This window comes from Amblyomma mixtum, chromosome 7 (assembly GCF_055824585.1).
Source record: "Amblyomma mixtum isolate Tamu chromosome 7, ASM5582458v1, whole genome shotgun sequence".
NCBI classification, from domain to species: Eukaryota; Metazoa; Arthropoda; class Arachnida; order Ixodida; family Ixodidae; genus Amblyomma; species Amblyomma mixtum.
In genome coordinates this window covers 118,672,781-118,693,313 of record NC_143018.1, presented here as the reverse complement: position 1 = coordinate 118,693,313, position 20,533 = coordinate 118,672,781, and the positions used below count along the sequence as shown (strand labels likewise).

Sequence of the window (20,533 nt, the reverse complement as noted above, 5' to 3'; positions counted from 1 at the left end):
CATAGTAGGGCTAATACAGTAACTCTATTCGGGCCAGCACCAGGCGCAATCGGTGTCATCGTGCACCAAGTACGGCATGCCGCGCGAGTCGTTGTGCCGATAGCCGATTAAATTCAGGTTTAGAAACGGGCGATGTTCAACTGACTGTATCAATAACGCATTTCATGCTTTAAAGAGCGTTCAAACGGCCCTACCCTCTAAACGTCACTTTATTAATCGGTTTTTGTGAAAATACCTCACCTGAGTGTATTGTAAACATTCTGAACTTTTTTATTCAACACCCTCGCTCCCCTTCGTTTGCTCTCCGGGTCCTTCAGTCACTCAAAAAAAGTATGATTTGTGAAGGTGTACTGGTGGATGCTCCCAAAGAGAATAGTTTCGCCACAACCACTGAAAGATACACCTGCGGAGGATAACACAAAGTTGCGCAGTGGTCGCTCACGTCTGGATATGCTGACTACATGGAAAGCTGTCGGTGTGTAGATTCAAATGAGTAGCTAGCGAAAAAGTGTGTCTGACAAGCTGCTGTGCTGTAATACTGTAGGCGATAGAAACGGCGTAGCATGTATAAAGAGAGAAGATACCACTGGAACGGCAGGATGGTAAAAGTATCTGAGCCAGATCCTTACTGCGCCACTTTCATATGAAAGTAAATCACTAAGAATGTAACGGCGCACACTGGCGACACGGTGTAGCAGGAAACGCTACAGAATACGTATCAGGTTTTATATCTTCCTGGATTATTTAACGCCTTGGTTTTGCATTGCTGGCGTCAGAAAAGATGTGAGGACGAATATTCCGGCCTTTGGTCTTGAAGTGGACAAGGTTTACGAACTTGCGAAGACACTGACAAACAACCCGCGAGCTTTCAACAGTCTGCTCGATATGATTAATATTAGATGGTTCATGCTTCGATAGGTCAGCTTAACAGTGGAAGCCCATAGAATAGAGAAAAGACTTCTAGGAAGAGCAACGAAATATGTGCTATCAGCCAATAGTTATTCATTTGCTCAATCACGCCATGTACACTGTGCGGGCTGAAGTTTGTGATCAATGGCTACAACGTGGCAGGAGAAGCGCAGCATATGCTAGAAGAATAAAGGTCCGCAACACTTGTATAGGACCAAATGGCAAAATCGGTGTTCAAGTCTGCAGTGAGTTTCTAAATATGTTGTAGTAAGTTCACCAATACAGTGAAGGTTACTTTCGAAGTACGCCGCGTAGCACTTTTGTAGGTACGAATTGCACACAAAAGACACACACAGGAAAAACACGAGGGAGATTGAAAGAGCGCAATTTGCGCTTTTTCAGTCTCCCTCGTGTTTTTCCTGTGTGTGTCTTTTTTGTGCAATTCGTACCTACAACAGTATGCACCAACTCGCCCGACAATACGTTCTTCTTAACTCGTAGCACTTCTTAGAACGATGGCTTTACAGAAGAAAAAAAAACACATGCCGTAGGCTGTTTTCCGTTTTACTGTCGGAGGTAGTGCAGTGACACGAGGAAAGGTTAAAATAGCATACTTGGTAGGAAGACAGCGCAAAAAACGACAACCACAGGGGAGGACAAGAAACAAAAGAACGCTCTTTTGTTTCTTGTCCTCCCCTGTGGTTGTCGTTTTTGCGCTGTCTTCCTACCAAGTATGGATTACCAATTAGCCCAGACCCACGTTTTGTTGAAGTTAAAATAGCAATGAGCTTGCCTTATCGCGGAGGATGCCCTTTTTTCCAATAACATTCCTGAACACAGAGCTGGCCACAACGGGGTCGAGGGCGCTGAGCGGGTCGTCCAGCAGATACACATCGCTCCGACTGTACACGGCTCGGGCGATGGAGATGCGCTGCTTCTGACCGCCGCTAAGGTTGATTCCCTGCGTACAGGGGGTAAAAGTCATGTTAAGCAGGTTATCGATGTCAAAGAAACTGCCCATAATTCAGGACTGATGAAGGTAGTCTTATTCTCTGAACAAGGTAATTTAGGTTACTCTTCCAGCTTTGCCGGTGTGTTATTTTTTTATTTTTTTTTTTTGCTGAGATCCGAACTGCCGAATGCAGAAAGCCCCACTGAGAAAGGAAATATATCTGCACTGAACTAATCATGAATCGATAGGTAGAAGTACTAGTTGTGAATAGGTAGAAAGCAGTTTACCTCAGCTCTCGCAATCAACTTGACATTTTTACAACTTCAGTGCAATTCCGCAGAAGATTACGCAGAAGTGGTTCTTGTCTGGAAAGCAAATCTTTGTTTTTTCATGTTGCACCTATCAGTACTTATTATAAGCAGCTTGCAGTTTACATTTCTGGCTTGGAGGTGTGCGGTTGAATGCAACAGCGAAGTAAAGTGTATTCTAGGCGAACCTCTGTATCCGTCATACGAGAGTTCCGGATTTATTTCTGGTTACCGCCGGCTTTACATATCTAAGGCGACGCTCCTGGATCTTCTTATCGCCGCAGAACGAGCAGTTGTTCAAGTGCGCACTTTCTATAAAGGCCTTCATCGAGCTGCCGAAACCCAGTGCTGGCCAAGCGTGCTTTATAAAGAGGTGCACGGTTTGTTTAAAAACACCTCGGGGAAAAAGTTCAGCTTTTCGTTCGGTTGAGTTGTCTGCCAGGCCATAGTTCTCCCTCACAAGGACTTAGTGAAACCTGGAAAAGGTCTCAGAACCTCTTTATATATTGCGTTCAGTAAATTAAAAAGAAGACTAAGAAAGCAGCGCTGTATATCCCTTGACCAGGACTGCTTGCACAGTGCATTGCTGCACATTAACCCTTTAACGCCCAATGTTTCCTTTTCACAATACACTGGAAGGCAGGTGTTTAAGCAGTACTAAATGGAGCTTGCCTACAAAGTTTGATCTCAGTATGTTCCCAGTATCCGGCACTCACTGACCAAGATATGTCGCTAACTATGACGATTACGCGTGAAAGCCAACGGTGCACGAATGTCTGCAATAACGTCCAAGAACCCCTAGTCTCCTTTTTTATGAGAAATGCTGATGGTAATAACCTGAAGAAATTAACTTGATGAATAAAAAAAAATGTTTCATACTTCCTGGTGCCAAATTACTTTCTGGCAGCCACTGCAACGCTTGTCTTCGATGTTAACTGACGCCGTTACCATTACTACAATTTATAATAGGTATTCTGTTCGCTGAATTCTACGAGGTCTGTTAGAAAAGTATCCGACTTTATTTTTTTTGCGAACAGCTGATGGATATGAAACAAGCGCGCTTACAGCAGCCGACCTTGAACCCTCGTGCGCATGCACGAATTTTTTCCCACCTGCCCATAGCGTCAGTCGCTGGGAAGCAACGTTTGAGTGAGGCAGTGCGCAGTGCTCTCGTCGGTTTTTTGTTGCAAGGAAAATGGCGGCGCGAGAGGAGCAGCGCTACTACCTCTAATTTGGCCAGAAACTTAACAATAGCCAAGTGGAAACCATTCGAAATGTTCAGGCGGCTTTCGGTGATGATGCTATGAGCAGCACACAGATTAAGCAGTGGTGCAACTGGTTTAAAGACGGCCGCACATCCGTGGAGAGAGAGCCACGCTCCGGTCGGCCATCAACATGCCGAAATGACCAGGTAATTGCCGAAGTGAACGCTGTGGTGATGCGGGACTGTTCTGTCACTATCCGAGAAATTGCGGAAGAGGTGGACATCAGCAATTTTTCTGCACATTCCATTATCACCGATGATTTAGCCATGGAGAGAGTTGCGGCGAAGTTCGTGCCGAAGCTGCTGACGGTGGAGAAAAAGCAGCTTCGTGTTGAAGTCTCACAGGAGATGCTGGATTCCACAAACAGTTACCTTGACTTTACCGACGCCGTAATCACTAGTGACAAGTCTTGGGTGTACGAGTACGACCCGGAAACCAAATACCAGTCGTCACAGAGGACGCATTCCACGTCACCAAGACCAAAGAAGGCCAGCCAAGTGCGCAGCAATGTCGAAGTGATGCTGACTGCTTTTTTGACTCCCTCTGTGTGGCACACCACGAGTACGCACCCCACAGGGTCAAAGAATGACTAAAGAGTACTACAGGAATGTCCTCCATCGCCTACGTGGTGCTGTGCGGCGCAAGAGAACGGAATTGAGGTCAACAAAAAATTGGCGCATCCCTCGCGGCATTGCTCCTGCACATTCCTCGCATTTGAGTCAGACTTTTATGACGAAAAACCTGACTCCTGTAGTTCAGCAGGCTCCTTACTCTCCTGATATGTCCCCCTACGACTTCTGGCTGTTTGCTAAAATCAAGATGCCATTGAAAGGAGCGCGATTTCAGAAAATAATGGACATTATGGCAGCAACGACAGCAGAGCTAAATTCCATTCCGAAAAGGGCCTTTTCGGAATACTTCCAACAATGGCAGCACCGCTGGGAGATGTATATGGAGCCCCAAGGAGACTACTTTGAAGGTTATTAGGTTTTTAACGCTCCAGTTATGCCAGTTTTTTTCTTCGGACAAAGGTCGGATACTTTTCTAAAAGACCTCGTACATCCAGCCCTTTTACGCTTTTTGATTTAAGCTGGGTTATCATCAATCCGCGTTTGTTCGCCTACCCGCTCTACTCTCTTCTTCTGTCTTTACGTTATCCCTAATAGTTTGCTTCCTGAATCCGGTGCCTTGCACAAAATTTAGCTTAAAGACGCTTTTGTCATCCCCCATGTTTCTGCTCCGTAGCTCAATACTGACATGACATAAGCAACAATTTCTATTTCTAAGCACCTGACTAATGCACCCCGCCCCTTATTCATTCGGTTAGTTCAGTCCCATGATCTACGTGTGCAGTCAATGCCTGGCCTCGTTAGACGTTAAACGTGCCCACTTCCAGCACCTGATTGCCTAATATGAAAAAATGTAAAATTCCCACAACCTTGACCATTTCCTTTTCTTGATACGTCTTTCTAGCCACACAGTTCTGCTTAGCGGGTCGACGTGCCAAAACTAATTCGCTGTGATTTATTCTATTGAATAGCTTGCAAGACACTGCACAGGAATGCGATAGGCAAATCTGCAACTGCCAACTAGTTCAAGACTGGCTCTTATCACCACCTCTTCTTAATCCGAACTTCTGAATATCTATGAAATTACATAGTTGGCCAGCGTTAAAGAAGTTTGTAACCACTGGTATACCACTGCGCAACGTGAACAAAAAAATCTATTTCGGGATTGCTAGAAGCCGGCTGTAACAAAGCAGCATCTGCCCACATCCAATGCAATACAAGAAACGGCAACTGCAATACAAGGGTACAATACAAGGGTCTAAGAAATGCAATACAAGAAACGGGAGTTTACATCGCCCACCGCCTGTCTCGAGAAAAGCACACGCTTAAGAAGGACGCCCTCACTCTTTCAATGGGGTCTAACTGTACCTTCTCACCGACTTCAGTCATGTCTCCCGAGATCAGCCGGTTGATGTCGTTCGTGAGTTGACAACTTTGAATGACACGGTTGTAAAAGTCCGGCTGCATGGGCCTGCCGTAGAGGATGTTGTCTCTGATCGTCATGTTGTGCACGGCTGGCAGTTGTGGAACGAAAGCTATGCTGCCCTGAAAAGGAGAACATCATTTTTATGCTTCAGCGATGTGCTCACTACGGTGTCCTCATTTTTGTAGCTTCTATATAGAGAAAAAAGTAGCACGCACGTACACTAAGAATTAGCACACCTATAGCACTCGCGCATTTCCACTTTTTCTGAGGCACTTATGGTATAAGTATTCTGTCCCTCTCGTAAAAGCAGAGAAGTAGGAGCCAGGCTCGAGCTCTGCGTGGACAGTGATTCATATTTCCCGCAGTGACCAGTGGACTACTTTTGGAGGGTCGGTCCCAGCTAGTGGCGTGTGCTGTGTTGCTGTGTGAAGTATTCTTCCATACCCAGCGCAAACCTTTCTGCAGCGCCACCTTCGCGCTGCCACGCGTGATCTCTCGATTGCCGAGGCAGTCGCGTCACACTCGACTTCGTTCTTGGTGGTTGCTGTAAAATGATAGGCACGAGATAGCTTGTCCGCGCCAGTCACGCCATACACAACCTTGTCTTTCTAATATTCTTGCCGAAATAAATTGCACAAGTAGAATACGTAAAGCGAATTAGAATGCGCGTAGGCCTGCACCACCTTCAGCTTGTACCTCTTATTAAGTCTAATTACGATAACTGCCACCCTCTCGTTAATACTATAGATAGAACTCCTCTCTGTGGCCAGCTCTATGCTCATTGATGAGGAATCTCACACCTAGTTCTCGTACTGTATGCGCCTCATCGCTCCTCATAACCTCACTAATCCCTATGACATCCCATTTATAACTCGCTAGTACCTCGAGCAGCACTGCTAGGCTAGCTTAACTGGATAAACTTCAAGCGCTAAACGTTGCCAGGTACGCTTTCCAATGGCGGTATGTCCGGAGCCAGAGGTTCTTACTACTGGATTCTTACTCCGACACGTTACAACCTTTCTCTACTTCCCTGCCTCTCGCTTCATAAACACAGTTGCCATTCGCACCAAGCCATCTTTTGAGAAGAGACACGAGATTCGCTCGGACTAGCCCTTGGTACTGAACACGAATGCTGTTATTGGCAGTTAGGTTCGAACTTATGTTTCTGATAGCGAACAATTAGTTTAAATAGACGGCGAATGCGCATCCAAGTTGCTTGTCTCGCCCGGGGTTCCCTAGGTTTCTATTCTGGGACCTGTATTATTCAGGCTCTACATCAATGATATTGCAGAAGTTATATAGAGCCAAGCGGACGTCCGACTGTTCGTAGATGACTGCCTTTGTTCTCTCTTGTAAGAAATGTTGATGATCAAGTGCAGTTAAATCGCTGCTTCAAAAATGTATCTGGTGTATGAAAGACATAAAAATTAACCTAAGTAAATTTGTCGCCATGAGTGCAACTAATAGAAAATTCCCGATACTTTTCCCGTATAGTACTGACAGAATTCTGATCCAAAACTGTTGAAAGTTAAATTATTCAGGCGCCGCAATTACTGAAAGTTTATACTGGTGTGATTACATCGTAATACATGCGGTTTAGCTGAACGAAAATTCGGCTTTGTAAAACAAAATTTAAAGCATGCAACACCAGATGCGAAGCTTCAAGCATAAAAGAGCGTAGTGAGAGCACAGTTATAGTATACAAGCGTAATATTTGACCCACATTACTAATTCCAGATCAATAAATGTGTGAAAGGGCAAAGTTTAGTTTTCACACTTTTATTCTCCGCTTTCCGGCGAACACACTCAGTGACAGCTCTACGAACTGAAGCTCAACTTCCTAAACTGGTAACACGCAGAAAAACAACCCGTCTCAAGTTTCTTTATGTTTTGTAGGCGTTCCCATCCTGTCGTGCCGCGAGGGGACCACCAGCCATGAAAGCTGGGAGAGAGCGAGGCAGCCACGGCGCTCCAGAAGAGAACACAAACTGCTTTATTCAGAGCGCCCCACGGCTTGGCGTAAGCTAAGGAGGCGCCACTGGTAAGCCGATAGGTGGCGACCCCAGCACTTTACAGGCGTCATAAAAATAACTTAAATTTAGACTCTATTCTGTATATCCGGCCATCAGGCAGATTATCTTGCCTTACTAACCATCCATTCTTTATGCCGTAACCACCTACAGTTGACCGCTTCAAGTACTCGTTCCTCCCGAAAACCAGCGTTTAATATATTAACGTGGATCCGCATGTTTTTCACAACACCAATAAAGCTTAGAATTTTGAGAAAAAACCTGAATTGTGCTTCTGACTCTGCTGTGCATTTCTTCTGTATCATGGGCCTTCCTTCTATATAAGATACTTTTCTTCTGCATTTTTCCCCACACTGTAACAGCCCGCAGAGGGCTTATAATATTAAAAAAAAAAAGATGACAGCCAGAAAGGACGTTATTTGTATTCCCGCCACCTGCTGCGCACAGTACAAACTACGGGCTGTGAGCCGCCTATAAATCCTGATAAACCTTGTGCTTTGCTGCAACTTTACAACACGTTGAGAGCGCCTACAAGCGGAGTTGTCGCAGTTTGTGGTCTGGTCACTTTTCCTTCTCCAGGTACCCACCGTGCATGCGACGTGTCCTTCGTCGAGGTGCATGTCCCCCAGAATGGCAGCGAGCAGCGAGGACTTGCCGCTTCCAACGAAGCCTACGACGCCGATGAGGGAGCCCGGCTCGACATCTAAGCTGATGTTGACCAGTTGCGCTTCCGCCTTACCATCGACTGCCAGAGGCCAAGTAAAAGTGCATTTCCTCATTGTCACGGTACCTGCGAGTTAATAAAATAAACATCAGGGTATTGTGAAATTCAAGTACATAATTTCGATGTCTTTCTTAGAACGAGTAGAATGAAATGCGATCAAAGTTCTGCAGTTATGTGCTCTGTATGCGGAGCTACTCATGAATCTTCGGTCCTGTCAGATGTTTTGGTTGCCTAATGAAAAAGGAACAGTTCTTGTTTCCCCTGCGTTTCCGGCTGAGCTTTCCGGTGTACAATCAAATGAAGTGGGTACAGGATATAAAGTGCGTGCGTGCGTGCGTGCGTGCGTGTGCGTGTGCGTGCCCGTGCTCGTGCCCGTGCCCGTGCGCGCGCGCGCGCGTGTGTGTGTGTGCGTGTGTGTGTGCGTGCGTGTGTGTGCGTGCGTGTGTGCGCGTGCGCGTGCGCGTGCGCGTGCGTGTGCGCGTGCGTGTGCGCGCGTGTGTGCGCGCGTGTGTGTGCGTGTGTGCGTGTGTGCGTGTGTGTGTGTGTTATGGCGCCTAAGGAGGTGAGGCTATCACGCGCCGGACACGGGGTTGGTAAGATCTCACTGCTGTGCTGGCGCACTAGTTCTTAAAAAAATAGGATTTTCTGATGACACTTCTCTCTTTTAAGAATATAACTACTCACGATGAGTCTATAATTGCACTCTGTTCTAAAGTCAAGCCAGGATGGAAAGGGATGTGATTGTAAAATACTAGGAAATACTTTTTTTTAGTGTTTCTAGTTTTCTGCATAAAAACAAAAGGTGATTTACGGTGACGACTTAGGCACTTTTGCCCCGCCGCGGTGGCTTAGTGGTTGCGGCGCTCGGCTGCTAGCCCGAAACACGTGGGTTCGATCCCGGCCGCGGCGGCCGAATTTCGATGGAGGCGAAATTCTAGAGGCCCATGCACTCTGCAATGTCCGTGTACGTTAGAGAACCCTAGGTGGTCGAAACTTTCGGAGCCCTTCACTACGGCGTCCCTCATAGCAAGTGTCGCTTTGGGATGTTAAACCCCAATAGACCAAACTTAGCCACTTTTATGAAGAGGATAGCTTGTTTCATGAGTGTGAAGTTGTGTGTGAGATGCGCATGTCCGAAGCGAAGGCTACGTAAGAGCACATCAATAACGCGTTCTTCGTGTTTACACCATTTCTATTCGCCAAGGATCGGCTTTACCAGGTGCAGTTTGTTCTTGATTTCATCATCCGAAGTTGACTGCCATTTCTTTGTTAGTTTCCTGGTAAGAAAAGTTTACGCATTTCGTCTCACGCACTGCTTACTTTTACAGAATTTACTGCTGACTGCAATTCTCATGGGGAAAAGGACATCGATTGTGAAGAGGGAAACAGTAGTATTGGCTGAACGACAACAAAGAGAGCAGGAGCCTTCTACGGTTCCTTCACGAAAATACCTTACATGATTTCCTCTAATATACAGTGGACCCAAATTATGCCTTTATGGTAAGTGTGCGAAAAAAAAATCTTGTAGATGGGATAGCGTTCACTCCGGGTCGGAGGCAAGCAGGATTGCCTCAAACTTGAAAACTTTTTCTTCTGCGAGCTTTACTCTTGAAAGGAAAAAAGCACGGCGGCAGCGATCACGACACGAGCAATCATCGTCTTTATCAGGAGTCACCTTCGCTGGGTCGGAATGCAGTGGACAACGCAGCCAACCACCGCATATGTGGCCAACCATTATAGCGATCGTCTTTATGGATCAGGTTTTTCTTCAGAAATCAGTGAAACAAGAAAGGAACCGGTTTGGATTCAAGTATAGGTTCTCGAAAGCTTCCTGCATGCAGCGCGCCTTTCCTTTCCTCTATATCTCAAGCCCTCTGTCGAGGCTTCGAACCGGGTCTATGGGGTGCGACTGATATTTCCTCACCTGGCGAAGTTTCAATAACTGAATGTGACCAAACGGAATAAAAAGATGCAGCTAGGAACGGACAGGACAAGCGCTGCCAATCAACTGCAGTGAACTAGATGCTTCGAAGAGTTACCCCGGAACCAGTCTGCCGGCTTGTTGTGTGAACCGTGTGGTTCTTCGCATGCTGACAGCAGCCTACATATATATTAGATTTGTTCATAGAAGCAAAGGTACCCGTGGAGTATTGCAGGCCTGTCGTATTGTAAGGACCGGTTATAAATGACTTAGATAATAGATCTTTACTTGTGCCCGCCGCGGTGGCTCAGTGGTTACGGCGCTCGGCTGCTGGCCCGAAAGACCCGGCCGTGGCAGCTGAATTTTGATGGAGGTAAAATTCTAGAGGCCCATGTACTGTGCGATGTCAGTGCACGTTAAAGAACCCCAGGTGGTCAAAATTTCCGGAGCCCTTCACTACGACGTCCCTCATAGTCTTAGCCGCTTCGGGCCGTTAAACCCTAATAAACCAACTCCGGTCTTTACTTGTGCACAAAGGGGAATTGTCGTTGCACTTAAGGATCTTGCTATAGTGAGCGTACAATGACGTGGTTTTGAGTTCGTAGGGTTTCGCATACGTCAAATAGAACACCATTACAAAGATGACCCTTGACCCACCTCTTCTTTCGTGTTTTCCTTTTATCGTAATATTGTCGCAAGAAGTGCAACATGTGTTACGAATTGGGAAAACAGCGCAATCAAAGACGAGGGACAAGAGAAGGGCAAAACACCAGCGCTGACTAACAACCAAATGGTTTATTGCTGCAGGTGAGGCAGCATATAAATGAAATGGCACGAGTAAAAACAAAAAATAAGCATGAGAGAAAGATACCGCACATCCACACAACTTGATTAAAAAAAGGCACGTCACTGATTAAGATACGCAAGTTCCTTCGATAGTAGATTTATCGACGGGCTGCTGATACAGGTGTTACCGAGCTTTCAGATATGGCAAGCCTCCGAAATGAGCCTTGTGGTCTCATCTTTATAACGGGCGATGATAGTGGTCCCATTGAGGTGCGCTTCGCAATCTTCACACTCAGCACAGTGCACAGCAAGATGGTTTCTGCGAGACTTGTTCTCTATATCTTTTGCATTTGTTCTGTATATCTTTTATTCGTAAAACATGTACCAACCAGCCCGTATTTGCCCTCTTCTGCAATATGTGGCACATTGCGAAAATACGGCGTCTTTCGCATATCCTGGCGTTGTTAGCAGGGATACCAGTCACCAGTATAGCGGGACGTGTCCCATAAACAGCTCGCGTCGCAAGAAAAGGAAAGGTCTGCATGTCCACGCGGTATGTTTTCTTCCTTTTTACTCCGAAGTGTTCACAGGAAAACTCCTTGGCATATTCTCGTTAACTACCGTTGTAGGGGGTTCAGCGTGCCCTGAGAACCTCGGATCGTCACTGTGGAGATGCAAAGAAGGCTCGGTGGTGGAATTTCCGGTAAAGAGAATCACAAGGGAAATTATTTCTGCAGTATAGTCCACTCGAATGTTTAGGGGAATCCCCCAAGGTGGAGTAAATTTGTAATAAGGGAGTAATTACTCATTGACATCCACCCAAGCGCAGCCATACGGCTACAAAGGAAAGCTATACAGCTTTCTCAGAAACTTCGTAGTTAAAGAAAAATTCGTCTTGGTCCGGGAATCGAACCCGGGACCACCGCTTCACCGGAGCAGTCGCTCTACCAACTGAGCTAACCGGGACGGCAAGCTTATGGTAGGGTAGGGCTTATGGTAGCAGTCCGATATAACAAAAAAAACTTTGTTCTTAGTGAACTGGATATTGTATTTTCTTTCCCAGCGCTCCCAATACGTACGCTTCAGCTCCACCGACTCATCTTCAATTATTTCATCTGGGGTTTCCCATGGTTCTGTACTATCTCCTCTTCTGTTCCTCCTGTACATTGATGATCTGCCACTTTACGCTTCAGTAAATATGCGCAATTATGACGATGAATGTGTTTTATATCAAACAGGCAAATCACTAGCTGATCATGTTACCCTTAAGAATTCATTCACTAATTTCTGACGTTGGTCCAAAACGGGTCAAATGAGTATTAACTTTTCTAAGACCGTCTGTATGTCATTTTCGCGACGTCTGCGCCCTTCCTTCTTCACATATTTATATAATGCAGTCAATTTACACAGAGTGTATGAATATAGATATCGCAGTATTCGGCTAACACACGACATGGCGCAGTCTAACCAGTGTTGTCATCTGTAATAAGGCCCTTAAAACACTAGGGTACTTACATTACACCTTTGGTGCTGCTCCTCAAGAAACCCACCTCTTAATGCATATAACACTCATTCGCCCTATCATTGAATATTCTTGTGTTATTTGGAATCCGTAGAAGCAGTGCCAGATGAAACAAACTATAATCTGTGCAAAAGAAGGCCTTAAGCTTTCTTTACAGAAGATTTGACATGAAGTTTTCTCCGTCCACTTCCGCAACTAGGCCTCACTACTCTGGACGCATGTCGTCGTCATGTACGCTTCAAATTCGTGTGCAGTTTATTCAGTTCACCTAATTTTTTTTCGCTAGATAATTATTTGATATCTTCAAAACTATCCTCGCCAAGGAGCCTCCACGTCCATCATTTCACCATTTTATGCCTGCACTAACTTCAAGTACAGTGGTGAGCAGCCTTGTCTAGAGCGCTTGAGCAGTGCGCACTTGGTAACAAAAACCGAAATTAGAGAGCAGCCCCTCATTACAGGGCAAAGTTTTCGTGCCTGCTTTGTTTACGAGGCTATCTGGCGCTACTTCCGTGCAAGCGTTGCAGCTGGACCCTAGAGGCTGCCACAAAATCTGGATTTGTTTGCAAGGAAGTGCACCGCCCGAGCGCTCTAGACAACGCTGCTCACCACTGTACAGCTTTTACCTCGTATCTTTGAACTTTGGAATTCCTTAGTAGGCAGCATTCGTTCATTATCATTAGAAGAATTCTTGCGAGCCTTCTCCTAAAGCCGTATGATTGCTTTCTTTATTTCTTTGCATTGCTCTTTGCATTGTTGTTTCTTTGTATTTTACTCCACTCCTGCAATAGCCTCGCCGAGGCTGCAGTATGTGTGAATAAATAAAAGTGAATAAATAATTATTTTTCTGTCCCGATATGTCTAATATGTGCTACATGCACGCCTCAAACAAAAACGAAGGCTTTAGATGCTGCTTACGTGGTGCGCTCTATGGAAGACTGCAATGTTATAATTCAATAAAAAAAGGAGACAGCTTTAGGTGAGCTGCGAGTAAACTGCTGCTGGTTACCGTTTTTCCTAGGAATAAGCGTGTCGGAAATGTCCCTTCTCGGATGTTCTTCAGCCGTGCAGAAATCAGCGATTCTTTTCAGAGCCAATGAGCCCTGAAAAAGAACAAAGCAGGGTTACAGTGAAGTGAATTTAATTGTGCGCTCTTACGAACAGATGCCGAATGTACTTTTCTTTCTTTATTGTTTTGTTTCTACAGAAGGAGGCGTCCGAGACAAAAGGCTGAAAAGCCTGATGAGGCCTCGGCACCCTAACAGTTCGACAGAGAAGACGGGTGCAATAATAGAAGCAAAGCATACATTACGGCACAATTAGTACATACATGAGTAGAAATGTACACACGCAAGAGCTGCCAGAACACACCTCTCTCAGCTCTCTCTCTCAGCTCTCTCACCTCTCTCTCTCAGGACACAGCTGACTCTTGCCTCCCAAATTCTAAGACGCGCTCCCGCCGATCCAACTCGCACAAAAGTGATCTGGGCTCCTGGCCACCAGGGTCTACGAGGCAATGAGGCCGCTGATGCGGCCGCCCGAGCGCTCACACACCGGGCTCCTCATCCTAGCTCTCCTGGCTCAGAAGCTCATAAACCGCTTCTGCGGTTCCGCGAAATCCTAATTCATTATTGTCACAGCCACCGTCTCTACCCAGTAGCTGCCAAGGGGCTGAGTAAGGCGGAGGAGCGAACTCTGCGGCGCCTGCAGACAGGAACTCTTCTCTGTCCTGCCATAGCAAAACACTTCGATCCGAACCCAGATGGGCGCTGCCCGTACTGTGGAGAGATCTGCGATATCTTTCACATGGTGTGGGCATGTACTCGGAATGCTCACCTTCCCCCTTCCCCCACCCCCACCCGAGAGGCATGGGAGACTGCCCTCCTCAACTGCTCCACGCTGGAGTCTCAAAGGGCTCTAGTAAAGCGGGCGCGAGACGGGGCCTCGTCGTGCGTTGTCCCGGACTAAGGATACCGACCATGTAGCAGGGTTTCTTGACCCTCAAACTCTCTTTGCAAATTAAAGTTTTTCTCCACCACCACCACCAGAACACAAACTATACAGCGAGAGTCAAATGACCAACATAACCACAATTAAATATACAAGCAAGACCAATTGCATGCATGCAATAATAAACTCCAGACGTGGGTGGATCGGGGCCCTACTGTCATCCACGAACAAAGTTATCCGAAGCAAGTTTTAGAGGGAACAAAATTCAACACTGTTGGCAATTAGGTATTGTTTAATGTTTCTTTTCAATGTAGCATTGCTGACAGAACAGTCAATGTCCTGTTTGAACCCATTGAGAAGAAAGAGAACTTGTTAAATTAGTGTTTGTTTGCCATAGTTTGTTCCAACTTTAGGAATAAACTTTCTGTGGATTCGAAGGTCGTATCCTACTGAGTTGTTATCAGGAATGTCTACATGTAATTTCTGCTGATGGATATACTGTAACAAACGAAGTGATAAATCTGATTGGCTATATGCATACTGTGCGTCTGGAAAAGCGGTGCAGTATGGAGATATTATGGGTTTCCGTAGTATCCTTCAATTGCTCTTAGTGTCCTCTTTTGAACGACAATGAGCCGGTTTAGGTTTTTATGCGTTGTTATACCCCAAATAAGAATGCAGTATGAGAGTCGCGAATGAAACAGTGCATAGTATAATAGACGGCTGACAGAGACAGGAGCTAAACCGGTGATCTTATACAGGCACTCTGCTACTTTACTTACATCTTTAACTAGACTGGCAATATGAGTGTTCCAAGAAAGAGTTTCATTAAACCAAACACCAAAAAATTTTTGGTCAGGCACTTGTTGTAGTTGTTTATTTTCGTGTCTGACATTTAAAACATACCTTTCAAGAGTATTAATTGCTCGCAATATAATGTAGTTCGATTTAGAAAGATTTAAAGTGAGTTTATTAATCTGTAGCCAAATAGGCAACTTCCTTAGATAAGAATTTAGCAATTGTTCTAAAGAGTGCAGCGAACGGTCTGTGAAGAATACATTGGTGTCATCTGCATACATTACAAGGTCAGGGGATTCTGGTATCAGAGAGATATCATTAACGTGTATAATAAACAAGAGAGGTCCTAATATCGATCCCTGAGGAACACCCTGGATGAGAACTAGTTTGTCAGAAAAGATACTATTCAGCACGACATGCTGTCATTTATTACTTAAATAACTCATCAGCAGATTAGAATCTATTCCTCTCACACCATAGACAGATAGCTTTCGCAGAAGGATGTCGTGTTGAACACAGTCAAATGCTTTGCGAAAGTCTAAAAATAGTCCCAATGTATATCAACGGTGTTCATTATTTCCAATGATTCTGTATTTGGCGGTTAAAAATGCTTGTTCTGTAGATTATATATCCTTTCATGAATCCATACTGAGAGGGAGTTATGACATTATACTTTGAAAAAAAAAAATGCTTTTAGCCTACAGTTTATGACACTTTCAAATACTTTAGATAGTACCGGCAAAACAGAGATTGGGCGGTAATTGGAAATTTCATTTCTATCTCCTCCATTATAAACAGGGCGTACACGCGCTGTCTTCAGATCATTTGGCAATACACCACTTTCTAACATCAAATTGATGATTATTTTATTAGCTGAAGAGGCGGCAGCAGAAAAATGTCAAAAAATGTATTAGATTTTGTTGACATTCAACAGCCGCTATAACATTCGCAACATCAGAAACGATCTCAGCGCTTTTTTCCCGCTCTGCTTGCTATTTGTTTCTACTGTACACGATTTAAGAACGTTCAACAGCACTTTTTGTCTCACTGAGTATCATTTCCACCTTGGAGGTTATTTGTAGTTCACATCTAAGAAAAGTACATTTTACTGGTTGCAAACTGCACTTAAAAAAGTTTAAGATAACGCAAAGAAAACGCTGCAGTTGAACCATATTACCTTGCACAGAATAAGAGCTAATAGTAAGCAATGTACGAAGACAGCCTTCAGGTCGTTCCTCACCTCAGGACTGATATAGTGCAGAAGAGCGCCAACTACCAACTGAGTTTATTGCTGAAACACCCTCTTTTATAAGGCAAGCCATATCAACCACAAACCGGAAGCAGAAAAAACACATATTCATGGTTTGAATTCACATTTGAAACACCATCGGCAGAAAAAAGCCACAAGAACATAAAAAGCAGAATCTAGAACTACACGTGGCCGTCTAAGAAACCCAGCTCCTGGCGGCAGAGTTTAATCGATGAAGTGCTAATGCAATTGGACCCAGCTTTCTGTATATGATATGCTTCTATAATTCTCTTTCAAACCTTTCCCTGCCTCTGCCGATAAACGTTGCCTGTTCGAGCATCGGTCCGCAATCTCTGCATTCCCTACAGTGATCCGGCAGGTTGCCCCCTGTCATTGTTTTTAATTGTTCTTCTGTGCTCGCTAGCTCTCTCGTTGAAACACCGGCCAGTCTGGCCAATGTAGGCGGATCCACATCTGAGCGGTACGCGATATACGACTTCGGATTTGCATTCAGTGAACCGTATCTGATGTTTGATAGCGCATCTTCGGGGTCGTCTGTTCATCATGGAGCAAATTTTTGCAAGCTTGCATGGTGCTGAAAACAACACATTTACACCATATCGACCCCCTATCTAGTGGTTTAGGCTCTTCTTAGCAGTCTGTCTCTTAATGGGGCTTCACAGGAATGAAAAGTGAGCTTTTCGTTTATATAAGGTCGCGCTGCAACCTTTGTTATCTTAAGAAAGAAAGGTTGCAATTTCGGCCTAGCTGCTGCTAACTATGCCGGCAACGCGCCAAATAGCAATGACAAAGCGCCTAATTGGAATAACGGTCGCATCAACACTACACACCTGAAGGTTTTTCTCGCCTTTATTTAAGGCGATATAAATTTTACTTCTCGTTCAGAAGATCGCTCAAAACAGCAGCGAATACGCTGGTTACGGGTAACAAGTTAGGGCTACGCCAGGAAATGTTTCTGGTTAAGTTGTTTGCGCCATGGTTACGCCACCTGCGCTGCCAACGACTAGGCTGCAGTGACTGCACAGATGCTGTGGTGACAGGCTTCAACCAAGGTGCGGAAGAAGTCGCACAATTTCTCTTGCCCTCAGTTATGGACACTGCACTGATGCACCCTATTTGCGGCGTCGCGATTGCTACGAAGGCGCATATTGATGTTACCATCTGTGAATAAGTAGCTCAACACGAAAGCTTGATTGAGAAAATTGGCCTTTTAGGAGTCATAATTTTTCTGTGCACAGTATACCGCCCTCCGGACGCTGATGATTTTTTTATGGATGGCTTATGCGACCGCCTCCAAGGATTAGCCGGAAAATATGTTCTGATGACAGGGGATTTTAATTTGCCATCGATTCAGTGCACCTCCTTGAATTATGGCTTTTACATATAAACAGATGTGGTACTAGGTACAATGTTTTATCTGAATTTGGAGCAGAGTCTGCGTGAAGTTTTGCATTCAGTTTACGACTGCAGTGGAACCCAGATTATACATACCCAGTTTGGGTGACGATCAGCATTATAGGAAGAATTAGCGTGAGCCTTTTTTAGTGCACAATTTCTAGAGGCAACGCACCACAAGTATATAGGATACGAAAAGTGGCCTAAGCCGCCTGGAGTACAAGAGAGTGGTAACTTTCTTCGCTGGTACATGAGCACTTTCAAGTTTTTCACGGTAATAGTTAACGTGGGGATGTGCCAGCATAGCCCTGTAATTTTTCCCCCGTTGTAATGACGTTTCCTGTGACGGTGTGAAACAGCGCTTCGCGCGTTCGAGAAATGCGACCGTCAAAGCTGTGGTGCTGTGGACTCGCTTCGTGTCGCTTCACAGTGCGTAAAGCACTGCGGAAATCAGTCGTACCTTCATACAAATGCGATAGTGTTGAAGGCCCCCCCCCCCCCCCAAAAAAAAAAAAAGAACGGCGTTCGAGTTGTGGGCATAGTGAGCGATTAACAGGATGGCGTTGAGTGGCCCAGGCAGCCAACCGAGGATAAGCAACCTAGATGGGCAACATAGGACACGTAACCCTGCGGCGTCATCACAAACTGCCCACCGTGGCAGGTGGGAATTAAATAATGATTGGCCGCTCAGGAAGAAAAACTTGGACCACACAAGGCCCACCGCTGGCAACCCCTGTCATCGCAGGGCAGCAGCGCATTGCTTAACCACTGCACCACAGCACCACAGCACCAGGAGAGATATGGAGACTCCCAGGGATTAATGTAGAGTAGGGAATGATCTCCTACATATATGGGAATATCCCGACTACGCTTTCGCGTCATACCCTTAAGGCAGAGCTTAAGTGTCGCCATCAATTTTTTATTCTGAGCTTAGGTTAATATTTTCACTGTGGTATTTTTACCCCGTGGTTGTTTTGGTTGTTGCGACTGAAAGAAGAATGAAAAGGAAATTGCACGGGCCAGTCGACTGGCTCGAGCTGAGTCACATCCGCTTCCTCGTGCAGATAGGAGAGAGTTGAAAGATATGAGTAGAAAGTGTGAAAGAACAAACGCCCGTCGCAACAACCGCGTCCGCCGAAACGAATACGCTGACAGTAACAGATACGCCCCAGCTCTGGAACGCACAACGCTAGGAAAATAACACATGTGATGTGGGGGGTGCTACCAGCGCGCGTAGCGAGCGGACGCATGGAACATCGGCTCCGGCAGTTTTCGACCGTCGCGGCGGACGAACGCCTTGGATCCCAGCAATTTTGGACGTGACAGGATTAGCAAGTCATCTGGCACGCAGGGAAACCACTCCCAACCCGGTGGGCCGATTTGTCGACTTTTCGGAGCACTTTTCCTCCCATCCATCATAGCGCAACGGTGCAGCCTCACGGCTGAACGCCGGCTTTCGGCGAGGAGGAGGCCGCTCCCGGCCAACATGGCAAGCGCAAACCAGCAACGCGGCTACGACCCGGAAGGCATGGCATGGACAACGGTGCCGCAGACCAGCCGGGACCAAGCCTGCAACAAAAATGTGATCCGGGCTTTTGAAAGGAGAGCCCAGAGGCTCCAAACCTGCGCGCAAGGGAAGGCCACGTCAGCTCACGGAGGGCAACATGCGCAACCCGGCAAGGCATCCGACGAGCGCGCAGCCGGAGGCCCAATGCAAGTGAAAGCTGCATGGAAACCCAAGTTTCTGTGCAGATTCGGACCAGACAATCGGGTGTTAATCATCAAACCACTGACGGCGACAAGCTTGAAGAGCTTCCAACACGGCGAGCTAGGCCTAGCCCTACGACAGCGAGTCGGGGAGGCTGAAGCGGACAACTTTTACTTCACAATATCCCCAGACCAAAACCTGATCATTGTGGGCACGTCGAGCATCCACGCGGCAGACAAACTGGTCGGGGACTTTGCGATCCGAGCCAAGGAGGAGCAGACCTCCATCTGTACGGGCACTTAAAACAGAGCGAAGACAACGTCGTACACTGAGTCATCACAGTGGCCAATCCGGAAACCGCCGAGTCCGTGCGAGGGAAGGTTTAAAACTTTCGCGGAGAGAGCACCAACCTGGAGATCTGAAAGTTCGGAACTTGGAACAAAGCCAGAACCACCCTCAAAGGCAAGTACAAGCCCAGAGCTGCACTGTACAACACGCAAGTCATACCGGTAGTAACGTACCGCCGCACCATACCAGCCTGTAACCTGTGCGGCATGGTGGGGCATACGCCATATACCTGCCCGACACAGAGGCAAGAAAACTGCGGACTCTGCGGAACGCAACCCCTGTTTGTGGAGGCGGGCGCACCCCTCACCAGTGCAAACCAAAATGTGCACAATTTGGCGGCGAACACGCAACGAACTCAAAAGGTTGCACGGCGAAATTCCGCAGGAATGCGCAGCAACAACCCATCAATCAGGAGAAAAAAAGGAGGCAGAAGAAAAAAACAACACGACAAAGAAGGGAGGCAGCGGGAGCTTCTGCCCCCCCCTAACAGGGAGTTGACTTCTGATCGCCACAAGCAGAAGATGAATTGGGCAGCATAGACCAGAAAGCAGCAGGCGAGTGGGACTGCCTCTCCCCCCCTTTCTCCTCCTCCTCCCAAACCTTCCTCTCCACCCGCACCTAACCCAGTAGAAATAGAGGTACGAAACCAGAT

The 20,533-nt window shown here is 46.3% G+C and overlaps 1 protein-coding gene across 1 annotated transcript in view; it reads right to left on the bottom strand.

Annotated features, from left to right (window-relative positions):
* LOC149337322 (ATP-binding cassette sub-family C member 3-like) overlaps window positions 1-20,533 on the bottom strand; it is a 165,207-nt gene that overhangs the window by 49,169 nt on the left and 95,505 nt on the right. Inside the window, exons 12-15 of the mRNA XM_089553415.1 lie at window positions 13,422-13,515; window positions 8,047-8,249; window positions 5,372-5,548; window positions 1,703-1,870 (exon numbers count right to left, since the gene is read on the bottom strand). Coding sequence (XP_089409541.1) covers window positions 1,703-1,870; window positions 5,372-5,548; window positions 8,047-8,249; window positions 13,422-13,515 — 642 coding nt within the window. The remainder of the gene's footprint in view (window positions 1-1,702; window positions 1,871-5,371; window positions 5,549-8,046; window positions 8,250-13,421; window positions 13,516-20,533) is intronic.